Source organism: Musca domestica, unplaced genomic scaffold (genome assembly GCF_030504385.1).
Source record: "Musca domestica strain aabys unplaced genomic scaffold, Musca_domestica.polishedcontigs.V.1.1 4, whole genome shotgun sequence".
NCBI lineage: Eukaryota > Metazoa > Arthropoda > Insecta > Diptera > Muscidae > Musca > Musca domestica.
The window spans coordinates 26,635,840-26,654,791 of record NW_026712328.1 but is presented as its reverse complement, the minus strand read 5'-3'; the positions used below and the strand labels follow the sequence as shown (position 1 = coordinate 26,654,791).

Here is an 18,952-nt window from a genome sequence, read left to right as displayed (position 1 = left end):
GAACCGGTTCGTTTAAAAGAATTTTATTTACGTTTTATTAGAAATTATTTTTAATAACTTATGTGGAATTTCTATGTAAAAAATAGTTCGGATTTATAACGTAAAGAAAACAACATAAAAAGAAATGAGAAAATTTCTTCAATTAAGATTTTGTTCGGTATCTTTGGAACCGAAACACATTCACCAGCCCTTTCCCATTTCTGACATACGTTGCTGTCATTACTTTTTCTGTTAGTTTGACAACTGTCTTAAATTCGTTTCTCTCTGTAGTTATTCTGCTGTGCTCTTGGTCAAGTTGATTACGGGAAGAGATTTCCTACGAAGAAAACGGAGCTTAAAGCCGGTTCTAACAAAATTGTTTAGCGTTAAATTTACGGAATATTTGACTAAAGAATCATGTATCGTTTGGCCTTGAGGGAGCCTTGCAAAAGTGCTCTGCAGGTAAGTTTAAAAAGCTGACGATGGGGCCAGGCATCTTTCACACTGACGACATGTGTGTAGCATTGTGTGCAAAAACATAACCATTGCCCCTCACCTTTCTTGCCCATGTATGGCTGTGTGGTGGCACTCACAAATATCGAAAATTAGTCGTACTGTTATGTCACCATTGGATTTGGAACTGCAGCATTTCCAAATAATTATGTTAGTGGTATACAATGCAGGCATTTTCAGGAAGATCAGTGACCAGATCTGGAAACTAAAAAAACAAGGGTCAATGCTACAAAGTTGATGGTTACAGCGTGCAAATCAATGTTGCTCTAGTTGCTTTGCGGAATGGTCGGTCAATTTCTTTGACGAATGTAAAGACCAGCTGATGCTATCGTTTATTTCGATGTTTGACATTGAAATAAATTGGAAATTTAAGAAGTTTATAAATACCAAGCTCACAATAAAACCCATTTTCGGAACGTTTGTATGAGGAAGAACCATTACGGGACGGACATTTAGACAAACTTGAAACCGATCATTTTTATTAACCGCACGGGTAAATTCTAAGATATCACAGATATCAAGAAGGATAGTGAAACAAGTAATATTGAATTAAAATCTCCAGCAACTGTCGGTCAATATCTTATCTAATAAACCATAGTCAAGTTTTTCTGTCATCCTCGGGTACCTTCTAAAGGTTTTAGTTAGTAAAAATATCCTTTATAGTTTAAAAAATTCCACCGTTCTTTTACAGGTTTGTATAGATGAAGGCATTTTATAAGTCCTCTGTTAATGGAGTACTTTCTACACGTTCTCTTTAGTTAAATTCATACCATAAGTTTTCTATACATTGTTGTATAGATTACAAATTAATCATCCTATTGATGTATGCACTTCTAAATATTTCCTGTGCGAAGAATGCCGTTCATAGACATTTTCAAACTAGATATATGAAAAAATATTGGCCTTTCTGACTCTTTTGAAGGCCTCTTTATAGATCCGTCACATACAGTCATAGTTACTTAACATTCTTTCTAGCTTATTCTAATTTTACTTTTTTTATTCTATATTTTCAGAGAACTCTGCAACATCAAACTCGCAGACAGTATAGCAACAGCAATGGCTTACCACCAAATGTTCGCGAGGCCGGCTTGGGTAAAGTTATTGTATTATTGACACCAGTTGCTATTGTTGGCGGTGCGATATCATATGCGAAGTATAGTATAATTTTTTAAATATTTTCAATACACAATGCATTATTTTATGTATTTTTTCTAAAAGATACGACAAAGAATTTCGAAAAACGCTCGAACAAAATGTTCCCGGTGCGGAATCGCTTATAAAAGTCGCTTTACAAGAAGAAAATCCTTTCAAAGGTATTAACGATCAAATCGATAGTGTTAAAAAACAGTTTGACGGAGTATCCAAGACAATAACAAATGCCACCTCAACTGTGACTGGTTTGTTCGGTGGGTCGGATAAGGAGAAAGAGCAACCTAAAAGTAAGTCAACTATCTAAAAAAAACTGTTAAAAACATTTCTTTTATATTGCAGAAGTAGACGAAGTTAAATCTAAAGCTGTTCCCGTTCAGAAAGCTGTAAGAATGTAAAATACTTATATTAAAACGTATTTATACTAGTGGTTAATTCTAGGTGCCTGCCACAACTGCTACCAAAGCTCCCGAGACAAAACCTGCAGCAAAAGTTAGTGAACCAACTCCCAAACCTGCCCCTAAACCTGTTGAACCCTTGCCCTCTGATGTATTAGAATTGCAACATGCTGTGGAAGTTGCCGCTTCTGTGGCTGTACAAGAATACAACAAGGCCATTGATATTTTGAAAAAGTAAACCAATATTTTGAATATAAATTTGTGGATTTTTTTAAACAAATTCTTTAACAAAACACAGCTTTAATAATGATGTACGACGCATTGTTGATCATGCTGTTGAAAATGTTGATGCCTCAACATGGACAACTTTAAAGAACAAGACAAGTGCTCGAGATTCTTCTGTGTCTACAGCAGAAAAATTAGCTCGTGAAGCTTTAGAAAAAATTGGTAAATATTAAAATTGATAATTTTGTTTTGATATAATTATTTATTTTATATGAATTATTTCAACTTTAGAAAGATGTGAAATTGCTTTGGCAAAGGCTGCAAAACCTGAAAACCATGAGCAAATATTGGCTGCCCGTAATAAGATCAAGACTTTAGTAGACCACATCAATACTGTCAAAGATGAACTTTATAAGAATAAAGACCTTGCTAGTATGTCGGAAAAATACTGGAGAAATGTAAGATAATTTTTATACATAAATTCTAGTTTTTTAATTATTATAATTTTTTCCGCTGTCTAGGTTGAAAAAGCCCGTAACTATTTCGTAGAAGAGATTGAATCAATTTTCCCCGGTTTAAATTTGGCTGAGAAGAAATTATTGTTGTCTTCCGAAGATCTAGATTTGTTCATCACCCATGCCTATTCACATGTATTGGCCCTTCAAAAGGAATTACAACGCTTGCAAACAGATGGAGAATTGCGTTTGAAGCGAGCCATTGATGCTTTGCGCGGCGACAGCGATTCTGAGGCCGTTAAGGCTCAACTGGAATATCTGTTAGAAGCAGAAAAGCGTAAATTGGCCATTGAAAATCAAAAGAAGATTCTACAAATTCGTGCCGATGCTGAGAGGCAATTGCGCCAACATTTAAAACAACAAGCTGAAGCACATATGGACCATTTGAAAGATGCCGTTAGCATGAGGGAAAGTGAATTAAAACGTAACTATTCCAAGGAATTGGAAGATAAATTGGCAACTGAAAAGGCTAATTATAAATTGCAATTGGCTGCTATGCTTGGTAAATTACGTGGCATGGATGCTGCTTTGCAAGGTAAGTTTTAGAAAATGTTTTTTTTTTAAACCTATACACGATTCAATAAAATCACTATTTAAATGCTGCCTTAAGAAATTGATGCTGAATTAAGAGGTAGTATCAGTTTGTTTTTTAAAAACCTCACATTATTTGTAGAAATTTTGAGTTTTTTTGCAAAATCAAGCGTTATGCTTTTTTTGTTGTGTTTCCACTCATTTTAATTCTTCATTCAAGCTCGTGCCGAGTCGGAGCGTTCAGCACATCAAGCCCAAGCTTTGTGGGCTGCCTGTCAAGCTTTATGGTCAACAGTCAGGACTGGTGAACCCGGCGAAGATTGGAAGAACAAATTGCGTCCACTGAAGAAAGAAATTAAGGCCATAACCAAAGTTGCCGGTAAACCTGCAGATTGTGTTATAAACAAAGTTAAATTTGTTCATTAAAAATTATTTTTTGATCAATAGAGGGTGATGAATTAGTTGCTGTAGTTATTCAAAATCTACCAAAGGAAGCTCAAGAGCGCGGTGTATTCCCGGAAGATGCTTTGCGTGAACGTTTCTTAAATGTTGAACGTGTAGCACGGAAATTAGCTCTTGTCCCCGAGGAAGGAGCTAGTCTACCAAAATATATGTTGTCTTACTTGCAATCCTTATTCATTTTAACTCCTGATGACCCCATTTCTCAAGATGAACTTCAAAACAAAAAATTCGATTATAGCAAATTGGACACTTATGACATTTTGAACAGAGCTAGGTAAAGATAATGGGCAAGTTAAACATAATTTCGGCTAATAATGGACTTTTTGTTATTTACAGGTATTTCGTTGATCGTGGCGATTTAATGATGGCCCTGAAATACATGAACCTTTTGCAAGGTGCTCCACGTAAAATCGCCAGCGATTGGTTAAAGGAAACTCGTTTGCTACTGGAAACCCAACAAGCTGCCAATACTCTGATGGCTCATGCTGCCGCCAGTGGTCTATTGTATTTGTAAATTTTGTTTTAATTTAAATTCTATATTATCATTTAAATAACTAAATTAAATTTCTATAAATGATTGCAATGTCTACAAGTTGAAAGCTTAAGCATCTGTCAAAGTTGTATTTTACTCGATCACAAATCAAAAACACAGTTAATATCATTGAACCTTTGGTCATTAAGTACAATATCTTTGAAAATTATTTGTCAGATACTATAATTTAAAAACATAAAATAGAGACACGAAAATAATAAACAAAACTAAAATAGAAATCTAAAAATATGCATATTTGAAGCACACTAGACATTTGTTTACAGGTTATACATAAGAATATGCGACGTTGTCGTTGAAAATCTGCAACGTCTTTTCGTAATAGTGATTTGTTATATAAATGTAACAGCATGACATTTTATATACGATAACTTTGATAGAACTAAATATTTTGTAGTGTATCCCATTACACCAGCAGTTCGTTGGGAGTTTAAAATCCGAGCAGTCTGTCGATTAAAGAATCATCTAAGTCGCTTTTTCAGTTATAATATATACGACTGACATTGACTCAGTAGATTATACTTTAGATTTCCCTCTACAAAAAATGCTCTTGAGATGAATTTGTGTCGATTTTCATAGCCATTGTTTTATACTTCTTATTATACTACTTATGGTTACAAAGGGTATTTATCACTTATACGGTTCATCGAAATAGTGTAGAAATAGAGAAAATTAGGAGTCGATCTGGTAATTGTAATTGGCAATTTACGCGAACGATAACTCTCGAAGCGAGAGTCCGATTTGGACCGTAGTTGGCCTATCGCAATATTTCTATCAAACTCAAATAGAATTCGAAAGTTGGCAATTTCGGCCCACTTCGTTATCGCTCACACAAATAGCCAATATTTTAAATAATATATCTTAAATATATTAATTTATTGAAACATCAATACGAAAATAAGACATATGGGCCAATTTTTTGGTATCTCTATCACAAATGGTCAAACAAGTTTACCAAACTTTACATACCGTAATGACGTACCGTACCCGTACTTTGTAACTCGTTTTAGAATTAATATTGCGAAATTAGGAGTTAGCATAAATCTGTAATACATTTATATTACGATGTGCATGTTTGAGGAAAACCGGAGAATTATTTTACATCGTAGAAAAGAAATGATTATACAAAATTTTGACTCTTCGTGAAAAAGGCCTCGAAAGAGTGGGACACAAGGGAGATATTACGATGTGGGAAGTATGAATTGAATTATTTATTTACTTCATTGTATATATAATTAAATTTTCCAAATGATAAAAAATTTTAGAAGAAGTACCGGATCTTTAATGTGATATGTGAAATTTGTAGAAATTTTATTTTAGTTTGAGTATGCCCTAGTTTCGATTCATGTACTACCATGTAAATATTAATAAAATCGGGGAATATTTTGACATTCAAGTTGAGATAAGATTGTTTAAGGTTTTGAAGAGTTACAGAAAAGATTTTGTACATGTCCTGGGTGTAATATAAGCATTACTATAAACGACGTTTATACATTATAGTCAATACCGCTAATTTTGTATGACGTATTATTTGTTTAAAGGTACTAGAAAATGTTGACCCTTTTTATACCCTACACCTACACATTTGTTTGTAACATGGAGAAGGAAACGAGATAGACCCATAGTTACTTTTGAGAACCTTCATAGAATCACTTTCTGAGTCGATTTATGCATGTCAGTCCGTCTGTCCGTCCGTCTGTCCATGTATTCTTGTGAACAAAATGCAGGTCGCATTTATTATCCGATTGAGATGAAATTTTCCAAACAATATTTTTTTGGCCCAAGGACGAACCCTATTGAAATTGGTGAGAATCGGATCAAATTTAGATATAGCTCCCATATATATCTTCATCCGATTTCGGGTTAAATGTACACCAAATGTCCACTATCAGTCCAAATTACCTGAATTTTGGCACACCCAACCGAGTTCGGCCTAGAAGCAAGTATATCAAATTTGGAGAAAATCGGTTCAGACAGGTTCAACAGCTATAGCTCCCATATATATGTTTTATCCGATTTGGTGTTTAAGCCTCTCACATTCCTACTATGCACTCCACAACCGTGATATTTGGTACCAGGTATTAGATGGAGCACAGAAATAGCTGTTTTAAATTTTATCGAAATCGGTTCAGATTTGGATATAGCTTCCATGTATATCTTCATCCGATTTCGGGTTAATTGGCCACCGAATGGCCAATATCAGCCCAAATGGCCCGGATTTTGGCACATGTGACCGAGATTAGCCTTAAAGCAAATACAACAAATTTGGAGAAAATCGGTTCAGACAGGTTCAACAGCTATAGCTCCCATATATATGTTTTATCCGATTTGGTGTTTAAGCCTCTCACATTCGTAATATGCACTCCACAAGAATGATATTTGGTACCAGATAAAAGATACAGCCCAGAAATAGCTGTTTGTAATTTTATCGAAATCGGTTCAGATTTGGATATAGCTCCCATATATATCTTCATCCGATTTCGGGTTAATTGTGCACCAAATGGCCGATATAAGTCCAAATGGACTGAATTTTAGTACATCGGACCAAATTCAGTCTAGAAGCAAGTATATCAAATTTAGTGAAAATCGGTTCAGATATAGATATAGCAACCATATATATGTTTCATCCGATTTAGTGTTTTAGTCCCTTACATTCGTAATATTCACTCCACAACCGTGATATTTGGTACCAGGTATTAGATGGAGCACAGGAATAGCTGTTTTAAATTTTACCAAAATCGGTTCAGATTTGGATATAGCTCCCATATATATCTTCATCCGATTTCGGGTGATTGACCACCAAATGGCCGTAATAGCATCAATTTTGGCAAATCCGACCGAAACCAGCTTAGAAGCAAGTACACCAATTTTAGTAAAAATCGGTTCAGATATAGCTATAGCTCCCATATATATCTTCATCCGATTTCGTGTTAATTGTGCATCAAATGTCCTATATCAGCCCAAATGGCATGAATTTTCGTACATAAGACCGAATTCAGTCTAGAAGCTAATACGTCAAATTTGGAGAAACCCGGTTCAGAGATAGCTATAGTTCGTAAAATGCACGAATTAGATAGATTTTGATTTTGTACCAAATATCTCATAGAGCTTTGAAATGCCCTGTATAAACCTTTTTACGAGAGCTCTACTAAATATGCATAGTGGTGTAGGGTATCATATAGTCGGCCCCGCCCGACTTTTGAGCTTTCCTTACTGGTTTCTTATTATCATATTAACAGATGTCAGAAAATATTTACCCTTTGTGGGGTATGTACCGGAAGGAGTGGGCGCAAGTTGTCGACTTTCACATCTGGCCTAAGGAGTGGACCGGTATTGCCTTTTTCTTGTGGTGCAACTGTTCCATTGTACCTAGTTCGGACCAAATCGAATATTATCTTCGAAAATTATCGCACACACCATTCTGCCAGATTCATGAACAGACGGACATGGTTAGATCGACAGTTGGCTTAGGGGTTAAAACCGTTATTTTGATGAAGCATATTTTGCCTTTATCAAAGTATATCTCTGGCCTACACCAAAGAAGCGCGAACTCGTTTACAACGATTTCTCACGCCGATGTTATCCAACAATATATATAATGATGTTTTTTATTGTTGTCGAATTATAACTATTACTAATTTACAAAATATGCGCTTCAAGAGTACGCAAAGATTTGAAGAAAATGCGTTCAGAGAAATAAAAAAAAAAAAAACAAATGAACTTGTATCACATCATGCACGTTGTAAACTTCAATGAACTTTTCAAAAATATGCTGACTTTTCATTTCAGAACATTTCTTGGCTGTTTGCTTTCAGTTATATATAAACTAAAAACAGCTTCAGAGTTTATTAAACAGAAGTGGCATCGTAGAAAGTGTTTAAAAATCGACGGCAATTAATTGTATACCGTTACTCGGGTATTACTATTTGAAAAGTTAAGTGGTGTTTATTTTGGATATAATTGTGTTGGGATTAATAAGCCAGGATCTGGAAAATGGCTTGGAAAAGATTTATAATTTATTTATCAATTGCACTATGTGCCAAGTTTGCTAATGCGGATATTATGGTGCAGTTAAATATTAATCGACCGGTAAATGATGTAAGTGATAAATTTGTAAGTTTTACCATGAAACCAGAGGATTTGTATGAAGCCTTGGATGGTTCGCATAGGTAAGTTAAGAATTGGACTTTATTTCCTATAAAAGAAGTTTTACAAATAGCGGCGCCTTTTTTACAGAAAATCTATTACGCGTATGGCTTCAATGTTAAGTCATTCCCATCTGAAGTTTGTGGGTGACTATTATTTTGCCACCAAAAAGAATACAAAGCTGCGCAATCCCACCAAGATTGTCTGGAAGGGTTTCAATAAATGGACAAGGTAAGACGACCATTAAAGGGATAAATAAAATAAAAAAGTTCAAATATTTCCTGAATTTAGAGCCCTGGACTGGACCATGGTAATACCGGTTCCTTACACTCCAAACGATTGGGATCCAATGCATTCATTGAAAATCTTAAATAATTCTCAAGCTGTGGGTATTACTGATTGCATTTGGCAATTGGGCACAGGTGAGTGTATTTCATTGTATAATTTTTATATCCTTCACCATAGTATGGAGGGTATATTAAGTATGTCATTCCGTTTGTAACACCTCGAAACATAAAATTTAGACCACACAAATTATATATATTCTTGATCAGCATAAAATTCTATGAAGCTTCCGAACCCAATGAAGTAGGTTGTTAAAGTTTTACTTAAATGTATATTATATCTGCAGGACTTTTGGTATTGAAAATGGGCCATGTAGGTTCACGTTTTGATATAGCCCCTATATAATGGTACCTCCCTATTTTCGGTATTTTAATGATTTAAGTCTCATTATTCACCAGAAAGGTTTCAAATTCCGTTTTTGAAGTTCGAAATGGATACTACAGCCTATGACAGAGAATTGTCACTGCAGGTCCACGGCTTCGTATAGCCCCCATATAACGGCGACTCCCTATTTTCGGTATTTTGATGATTTGGTATTTAAACTTCGTAATGGATATAGCAGCCTATGACAGGCTGTGCAGGTCCACGTCTTCGTATAGACCCCATATAACGGTATCTCCCTACATTGGATATTTTGATGATTTTAGCGACATTATTTACCGGAACTATTTCAAATTTAGTATTTGAAGTACGTAATGAATACTACAGCCTATGCCACGTTTTATAGCCCTCTAGTACCTCCCTATATTCGGCATTTTGATGATTTTAGCTACATTATAAAAAGTTTTTTTTTTCAAGTTTTGCGTTTGAATATTGTAATAGCTTGTGAAAAAAGTTGCCTATGCAGGTCCACGTCGTCGTATAGACCCTAATATATGGCTACATTCGGTATTTTTAAGATTTTAACAGAATTTTTAACGGATTTTATTTTTTGAAAATTGCCAAAATTTACACCAAATGGTGGAGGGTATTCAGCTTACAGCTTTTTTACTTGTTTATTTTAATTTTCATTTGTATTTTCAGATTTTGGAACATCCGCTGCCACGGATTATGTTAACGAATTGAAAACATTCAATTTAATGGTGGATTCATTTAGGGATGCCGATAATAATTGGCAAATTATGGGTGCTGACATTTCATCCGGCAGTAGCCCAGATGAAACACGTCGTTATATCGAAATGTCTCGCAATTTAAATACCGCCTTTGGATGGGTTGAGTAAGTAATATTAATAAAAGAAAAGCTTAAGAAGTACACGATTCAGCATAAAACTTAGTTGAGAGTCGAAAATGGACACAATTGGTCCATAACTTCCGGTACCCATAAAGGGTCAGAATTTAGAATAGTCACGTCATAGAATAGTAAGTCATAATCAACCTTATTACTAAAAGACTAACTCAAATTCGAAGATGGAATGTTAGGTGCAATAGTCTAAGGATATACAGCTATCATCAAACCGGACTAATATGCTACAATATATTTTTCATATCCAAATTATTATTCTTCTTTCACAGATCTCCCGACACGTTCCTCGGCAATAGTTTAAGTGCCGTTCTCAAGGAGCAAGATCCTGCTTTGAAGGTATTATTCAAAGAAAAGGTGCCAGTTTGGCTGACACTTCCCGAAAATCATAACTCTCTAATGATGTCCATGATGGACGAAGAATTGAACGAGGGCTTAGATTGGGCTCAAACAATGGGTGATGCTGCCCACGGTGGCTTTAATACAATATTCAAACATATGTCCTTGTCTGATTTGGAAAATCCTAAATTCAGTTTTTTTGTAACGGCGTTGTTTAAAAAAATTATGGGCTCTCGCGTGTTTGACGCCAAACCGCTGACAGGATTGTTTGGACGCAACAACAAACTATACACACACTGTGCCAATAATGTATCAGGTGGTCTGGCCTTTATGGTAATCAATAAACAAGAAATGACCTTGACAATCTCGGTTCGCTCAACAACTAAACTTCGTGATACGGAATTATGGAAATACGCTTTGACCATGGACGATGATAGAGTTCTGCTGAACAATAAGAGAGTGAATATAAATTCGACACTACTACCAGAAATAAAACGAAAATCCGGACAATCATCGGTGCAACTGAAGACACCAGGGCTATCGGTAACCTTTTTTGTTCTGCCCAATGTTAACATGGAACATTGTGTATTTACGGAAATCGAAGAGGAGAACATTTCTAACGAACCGGAAAGTGAAGAAATCGAAGTAGAGAAAGTAAAAAGATATTCCTCCACAGATCGTTTACTCAAGGAACTGATCAAGGAGGCAGCCAGAACTCCTTTGGGTCGCAACAAAAAATACCGTAGTAGACGTTCGTTGGATGTGGTTAATGAACGACAGAAAAGATTCATTTTAGAAGATACCATTGCAGCTGGCACTGAGGGTTTGAAGACCTTGGCAGATAGTATAAAACTTCCTGAAAACCTACGATTTCCACTCAAACGAGATGTGTTTACACCATCGAAAAGAAAGCAAGCCATGGAATGGTTAGAGAAATTATTTAATGAACCCCTAAATATGGATTTACCTTTGTTGCGACGAACAGCGCGAAATTCTGATACGTATAATGGACCATTTTTTATGACTCGAGATGGCAAAAAGACAGCCTTTGTCAAAAAGATAACCGAAATTAAAAAGCCCGACAAGAAGCTTAACAAACTGACCTTTGACGACTTGGAATTCGATGAAGAAAAATTTTTTAAAAATGTTGGCTTTCAAACGGAACCGGATTATATAAAAATACCCGAAGGTGATGTATTTCTGCAAAACATAGCCAATATCAATGGAGATGACTTGGTGGATGAAGAGTTGCAAATAGAAACGGGAAAGCAAACTAGAAATTTGGAAAAGTTTAAGACCAATAAGGATGTTGTCAGTGAAATGAAGCCACTGCGTTTATTGCCCACTGAATTCTATGAAGCATTACCTCAACTCAGTTCTTCCCAGCCAATAATGGCAAATAATATGAATTTAGGGACTTCTTTAAATTCGTTACTCTTTTCGGAGAACTACAATAAACCTTTTGGAAAAGATAAAGTGAATGTATTTGGTAAGAATTTTGAAGAATTGTTTAATAAGGACGCCGATTTCAATGAAGATTCTTTGAAAGAAAATGCCGAGGAGTTTGCTCAAGCCCAATTGAAAATAAGTGAAAAGAACAAAGAAAGCCAGAACACTGATGAAGATAGTAGTGACGAAGATTCCAAAGAAGATGAACAATCAGAAGCATCCAATAAGCCTAAGTCTACACCGTTCTCAAATTTTATGTCCGGTAATATTTTTGGAGAAACAAATAAAAATAACAAAAATGGCGTGGATGTCGATGACGCCGATCAGTCCACAACACCCAACAGTCATGGCTTAGGAAATGTTAAAACGAAATTTGACGAATTACCTTGGTGGGATTTGTCACCCCTACGTTCTAAACGTTCAGTAGATACAGAAACTCCGACTGATCCCGTACACAAAAATTTGGTTGACCATGATGACCAGCCCATTGGTTCCGCTAGTAATTTATTCCCACGACGCATGCGTGCCTTTGAACATAAAGTCGATGAAGCCGTACGCAGTACAAGATCTGAGACGGATAATGAGATCGATTCTATGGGAAAGAAATTAATGAAAACCTTTAAAGGTCAAGTATCGAAAATTGTTGATATTTTATCGCAGCATGTCAATGAATGGTACAGCTCATTAACAAAACAATTGGAAAGTTCAACGAATGAAATTGCCAACGAAGTATATCGTAAATCTTAAATAAAATAATATTTTATAAATTATGCATTTAATTTATATATATTTACACATTATCCATATTTATTTTCTATTGTCTAAACAAACCAATACACATGTATATCAAATACGTTATTATTTATTTTAAACAATTAATTAAACAAAAAAATTTCTTAATAAAATATAACTTGAAATCTATCTATATATATAAATGAAAGTTGTGTTAGTTACTACGCTTATAACTCCAGAACCGCTGATCTGATTTTAACGATTCATACAAATTCGGAATTGTGTCCTCTCCGAAAAGGATAATATCCAAAAAAATCGCGTAAAAATGTAATATATTAACATTTTCATTTTGACTTTTGAAATGTACAATAGTAATGTTTTATTTTGCATGATTTTTTTCCATTTTGACTTACTTTTGCTAATTTACATTTGTAGTGTTTTTATATTTTATTTTTGAATTCAAATATTAATACCAATTTATTTAATTGACTTGATTTCTTGAGAACTGAAATTGATGACTGGTTACATGGAAGTGTAGTACCGAATTATGTAGTGGCGAAACGGAATAGATGATACCGAAATAATTTAATGCGGTCACACCAAAGTTAAAAGATAATTACTATTTCAAAATCATTAAAAAACACGAAAAAAGAGATCTCATTGCAACAATTCCCAAAACGGGAAAATATCGAAAAAAATTTCATTGGTTTTTTTTTAACAAAATAAAGAGTAATTTTTCACTATATACAATTTTTCACCAAAAAAATGAAATAGGTGCGAAATACGATGGTAACTGACATCTACCTTTCAACTCCAGGGCCTACATCGTGCTTCAGCTGGAAGATGCGAAATGCAAAAATTTTTGGGAGTACAATCAGTAAAATACCTTAAATCGCTTTTGCAGGTCATGATATCGATCATAAATAACCATCGTGTGATTTAAGCCATTTTTGGAGTCTTCGCCACTTTCTTCTATTTTTGGCTCTTATTTGGCATCTTTGTTTCTAAGGGGGTAGAGAACCTCTTCGCATAAAATTTTCGGAGTAGGGCCCATATTGGTCTTGACCACTAAAAAATTGTATTTATGCTACCCTGGGGTAAGGAACCATCGTACAGATAATTGCCACATAGAAATTTATTCATGTAAAGTCCCCACATTGGAGTATCCCCAAGTTCACTTTCACATCTAATGTGTGGTCAGAAAAGAAAAATTTGTATTCTATTGAATTTGTAACCCCCAAGAGAATATTGGTTGGAAACGTAAGTTTGGGATGTATATTTATATCAAATAAATTGTAAAAACATGAACAAATTTCAAATATAAGAAAATAGCACGGGACCAAATATTTGTTGAATCGTCATTGAATTATACAATGATGATAAATATGGACTTTGGGGGGTCTCCAATTTACAATTTAAATGACAAATAAAATTAGCTCCCATATTACGGTAATGGGTGTAAAATAGTAATTATAATTGACTATTCTGAAATCAGTCTGACCTCAATTATGAGGTGTATAAAACTATTTTTACTTATTTAAATCACGTGATTTTTTTTCAGTATGACATGCTATGTTGTTCTGCTATATTTTCGATTTGGCCTCCATTTGTCATCTTGGATTATAAGGGGTGAAGAAAGTTTTCAATGTAGGTCGATGTTTCGCATTTTACCATATTTCAAAGGATTTGGCTAAAAATGTGTATTTGGGGGTGAAAATCTTACACAAAATTTCAACATATCTACAAATTTTAGAATTTTCTCCATGTAATAGAACCCCCTTTAAGTCCACCTTTTGGCGGACAAACAAACCGACATGGTTAGGGGGACTTATGAGGACTCTAATGCACAATCTGAGGTGCTAATGGTTTTAAAAAAGTAATTAACTTTGGCTATTCTTAAATCAATTAGCCCTCAATTATGAGGTGTGCAAAGTACAGTAATTTCCAAATTACTGCTCATTTGACTAAAAATTAAAAACTAATCGACCAGTACGTGAACATTTATAACATTCATATCTTTGAATAATTATGCTTTGACAAATATGAATAACTAGCTGAACCCGGTGCGCTTCGCTACCCCTTTTGATTTTATATGCATTCAAAATTTTATTTACGAATATATGTTGGATAAAGAAAAACAAATTTAAAAATTAAAAAAAATATTGCACTAATTTAATGCGTTAATAAACAAAATCATTACAAAAGCAGTAACATGACATGCATACACGAAGGGTTTGTCCTTTGGATTTATTTATTTCATAGCAAATACCAAGCGTGCAGGAAACTGCAATTTTTTTAAGTAGAGTGGCATTTCTATTGCAAGTAGTGAATTCGAGATAGCAACATACTTCGCCGTAATAAGCGTATTTCAAATAAATTGTTGTGTTGTTTTTTAGTGTTAGCCTAAGGCGTTGTGGGTCAATGGTTCTTATTAAAATCATATCCCAATCTGATCCGATTTAAATATAATTTAAAAAAAAATACTTTTACACCAAACTCCGCTACACCTTTCATATTTAATTGAAATTGGTGCGTCAAATATGTGAAATCGGCCGAGAATATATATATGGGAGCTATATCCAAATCTTAACTAATTTCCAATTAATTTATCACATTTGTTATTTTAACAAAATTCCGCCACACATTCTGAATTTCATTGGAATCGGTCATATATATCGTGTTTGATGCATAATATGTATGAAATCGGCCGAAATATATATGTTAGCTATATCCAAACCTCAACTGATTTCAATATAATTGTGCAATTTTTGCTGGTGCCAGATTTTGTCTCTCTCGCTTTGGGTGCATCAAATATGTGAAATCGGCTGAGTATATATATGGAGCTATAATCACATCTGAGCGTATTTGAATATAATTTGTCAAATGTGCATCAAATATGTGAAATCGGCGGATAATATATATGGGAGCTATATCCAAATCTGAACCGATTTTAATATAATTTGACTAATTTATTTTCTAATCATATTCCAAAATTCTTGGAAATCGAACATACATATCGTGTATGGTGCATAAAATACATGAAATCGGTCGAAAATATATATGAGAGCTATATTCAAATCTGAACCGATTTTAATATAATTTGACAAATGTATATTTGTTTTAATTTCCGCTACACATTTCAAATTTCATTGAAATTAGAGATACATAGCGTGTTTGGTGCATCAAATACATGAAATCGGTCGAAAATATATATGGGAGCTATATCCAAATCTGAACCGATTTCAATATAATTTGAAAAATTCATTTTTGCTCCCGATTCCGTTACTTATTTTAAATTTCATTAAATTTGGACATACATATCTTGTTTGGTCCACCAATCACATGAAATCGGCCGAAAATGTATATGGGAGCTATATCCAAATCTGAACCGATTTCAATATAATTTGACAAATTTATTTTCGGATCAAATCCCGTCACATATTCCAAATTTCATTGGAATCGAACATTCATATTGTGTTTGAGGCATCAAATGAACGAAATCGGTCGAAAATATATATGGGAGCTATATCCAAATCTGAACCGATTACAATATAATTTAGCAAACTTATTTTTGTTCCAAATTCCGTTACACATTCCAAATGTGGAGACTGTATCTTCAACCAATCAATAGATATGTGCATATAAAATCTAAATTTTTGGGAGGTACCTCCGATTCTGATGCTATATCTCCAGTTCCAAGTGGAAATTCAAAAATTTATATAGCCTATGTTACTTTCAGGCGATGTTGCAGTATATATGGAAATTTTCAGAAAAATATATTCAGCAGTTTTCGAGTCCATAAATTACAAACAAACAAACAAACAAACAAACAAACAAACGTACAAACATTTTCCTCTTTTATAGATATAGATAGACAAAAACTACGGGCCGGCAACGCGGACCGGGCCAGCTAGTTCTTTATAAATGTGGTGACTGACCCACCGGCGTCGGGAAAAAAAGTTAAAATTTGAATGTCACGAATAGAGTCAAAGGTACGGAAGATTATTTCAGTATTAGGGGAATGTGTACACTAAGGATACATAGTCAAAAACAAATGTTTACTTTTGGACTTTTCCATTCTTATCTTCATCAGTAAAATTAAATCAGTAAAAAATTGGTAAAATTTCGATTTGAACAAAAGTTATGGTATTTATTTTAGTAGGAACTTTCAATGCCGAGTATTGGAAAGTACAGTTATATATTGACAATTATGAGCTGCAAATACCAAATTTGTAACGATCCATAGCATAAATCGCAATCAGCATCGTCGTCTTATATGAACCTGGGTTGAGCAAATAAATATTGAAAACAAGTAAAACAAGCAGTAAGTTCGGCCGTGCCGAATTTTGAGTACCATCCATGTCAAAAAAATAAAATCTGTTAAAATCTTAAAAATGCCGAATTTAGCCTTTATATTGGGATCTATACGAAGACGTGGACCTGCATAGGCAACTTTTGTCTGAAGCCATTACAATATTCAAATGAGAAATTTGAAAAAAAATCCGGTGAATTATATGAACCTGGATTAAGCAAATAAATATTGAAAACAAGTAAAAAAAGCAGTAAGTTCGGCCGTGCCGAAGTTTGAGTACCATCCACCACTTGGAACGAATTCGGAAATTGTCAAAAAATAAAATCTGTTAAAATCTTAAAAATGCCGAATTTAGCCTTTATATTGGGATCTATACGAAGACGTGGACCTGCATAGGCAACTTTTGTCTGAAGCTATTACAATATTCAAATAAGAAATTTGAAAAAAAAATCCGGTGAAAATGTTTCTCTTCCAGGGACTATAGTGCATAGAAAGAACTTCTAGTATGGATTTTTAGACATTGAAAAATGTAGATAAAATCATTAAAATACCTAATATATTCATTCAAAAATTTTGCTACAATAATAATGCTACAATCAATTTGACAGACTGAATTCGATCGACTGTGCCTTAATTTATTTTATTTTAGCTGATATTACTTTGAAGTGGTGGATCTTTGTAAACTTTCAAAGTGTATGTTTAAGAAATTTTTTGAAATGGTTTGTTTTCTTGGACATATAGTATTTTTTAATTCTCACATTAGAATCTATCACCAACTTCCCTTAATCGTTCTTTCCTAATGTTCTCTATGGGTATATTAAAAAAATCATATTAGTTTTAGATGGGTGGAAAATAAGTGGTGTATCCTTAAATATGTACATGAAAAATCAAAGTTCGTTTACTTCAAACAATTCTAGAGAATAACCAATTAATTTCGCCCACATTTATGTGTGAAATCAAGAAATACAAAAATTATTGAGTATTGTTTCTATAAAGATTCCATAGCATCGCATATATTTTTTAAAACGTAGATGTCACAGATTGAAGGAAGCCGCTATGAAAATTTAATAGCATATTATGATGAATTTTCCAGCACTGCTTCTAAAAATTATTGGGCATAATAGATGGGCAATGAAGAAGAGGACTGGTACTCGTAGATTATCAAACATATATCCGTATAAATGTACAGATGAGATGATAAAACTGCAACCTACTTCAGACTGCCACTTGTCCGAAAGCTGTTAAAATTATTCCAATGACAGCTCATTATATTGTTTACAAGCGTACAAAAGCATTTTGGAGAGAATTTTCCAGAAAAAAGTTATTCGTGATGGAATTCAAGCGTGATAGTGTGATTTCTTTATATTTGGCTGGAAAACCACAAGTGGATATCGTTAGAGCACTCTAGCATTTAAATGTGAACAAATCTTTTTTGCCTCGTACCATCGCTCGTTACCGTGATACTTGTATCGTAGCCCGACGTCAAGGAAGTGGACGGAAGAAAACAGCAGCAACTTCATCGAAACCCGCGTCGCAGTGGCCGAAAAATGGCTAATGAGCTGATCATATCGCAATATTCCATTCGGCAAATATTGAAAAATGAGCTCAAGGTAAATCCATTGAAATTCCAAAAAGAGCAAGAACTTACACCTCAACAGAAAGAAAATAGACTCAAAAGAGCTAAAGATTTACTTCGCTTGGCCGAGAGTGGTTACCGACCCAATTTGTGTTTCTCCGATGAGAAAACATTCGTTGTCCAGCAGTTTGTAAACAAACAAAATGATCGTGTTTACTTGCCGAAGAGGTCAGCTAAAATGTGCACCTTCGGTTGGCCACCAATTCAAGCGTCGACCATGGTGATGATCGCTCTCCGCTCGTATTAATCGACCGTGGCATCAGAATAAATGCCGGATATTATACCGAAAACATTCTGGAGGGTGTATTAAAGCTTTGGGCACACAAACATTTTGCCCGCAGACCCTGAACATTCCAACAGGACTCAACACCATCGCACTCAGCACCCGCCACCCAAGAATGGTTACAAAATGAGGTTCCTCGCATCATTTC

At 34.5% G+C, this 18,952-nt stretch overlaps 2 protein-coding genes across 4 annotated transcripts; both read left to right on the top strand.

Annotated features, from left to right (window-relative positions):
- Positions 1 to 251: 251 nt before the first annotated feature.
- Positions 252 to 4,458, top strand: LOC101897231 (MICOS complex subunit Mic60). 2 transcript variants are annotated; one of them, XM_020037010.2, is made up of 12 exons: positions 252 to 441; positions 1,506 to 1,645; positions 1,711 to 1,931; positions 1,984 to 2,027; positions 2,083 to 2,273; positions 2,338 to 2,486; positions 2,556 to 2,722; positions 2,786 to 3,314; positions 3,390 to 3,410; positions 3,531 to 3,689; positions 3,758 to 4,046; positions 4,109 to 4,458. In XM_020037010.2, the coding sequence occupies exons 1-12, from the start codon at positions 397 to 399 to the stop codon at positions 4,284 to 4,286; spliced, it is 2,133 nt and encodes a 710-aa protein (XP_019892569.1). In that variant the 5' UTR covers positions 252 to 396; the 3' UTR covers positions 4,287 to 4,458. The 2 variants fall into 2 exon arrangements, with proteins under 2 accessions (XP_019892569.1, XP_011292841.1); XM_011294539.3 differs by lacking the exon at positions 3,390 to 3,410 and having other exon boundaries at positions 253 to 441.
- Positions 4,459 to 8,075: 3,617 nt separating this feature from the next.
- Positions 8,076 to 12,664, top strand: LOC101898197 (uncharacterized). 2 transcript variants are annotated; one of them, XM_059126885.1, is made up of 6 exons: positions 8,076 to 8,491; positions 8,559 to 8,699; positions 8,760 to 8,890; positions 9,837 to 10,029; positions 10,326 to 11,881; positions 11,942 to 12,664. In XM_059126885.1, exons 1-6 carry the CDS (start codon positions 8,316 to 8,318, stop codon positions 12,586 to 12,588), a joined length of 2,844 nt encoding a protein of 947 aa, XP_058982868.1. In that variant the 5' UTR covers positions 8,076 to 8,315; the 3' UTR covers positions 12,589 to 12,664. The 2 variants fall into 2 exon arrangements, with proteins under 2 accessions (XP_058982868.1, XP_005184354.3); XM_005184297.4 differs by having other exon boundaries at positions 8,077 to 8,491; positions 10,326 to 12,664.
- Positions 12,665 to 18,952: the final 6,288 nt, after the last annotated feature.

Bases quoted from the DNA above. Each gene is read 5' to 3' on its own strand.
- LOC101898197 (XM_005184297.4), top strand. From the start codon at position 8,316: ATGGCTTGGAAAAGATTTATAATTTATTTATCAATTGCACTATGTGCC. The intron at 8,492-8,558 runs GTAAGTTAAGAA...CCTTTTTTACAG, and splicing joins GCCTTGGATGGTTCGCATAG to AAAATCTATTACGCGTATGG. The intron at 8,700-8,759 runs GTAAGACGACCA...TCCTGAATTTAG, and splicing joins GGTTTCAATAAATGGACAAG to AGCCCTGGACTGGACCATGG.
- LOC101897231 (XM_020037010.2), top strand. From the start codon at position 397: ATGTATCGTTTGGCCTTGAGGGAGCCTTGCAAAAGTGCTCTGCAG. The intron at 442-1,505 runs GTAAGTTTAAAA...CTATATTTTCAG, and splicing joins CTTGCAAAAGTGCTCTGCAG to AGAACTCTGCAACATCAAAC. The intron at 2,487-2,555 runs GTAAATATTAAA...TTTCAACTTTAG, and splicing joins TGAAGCTTTAGAAAAAATTG to AAAGATGTGAAATTGCTTTG.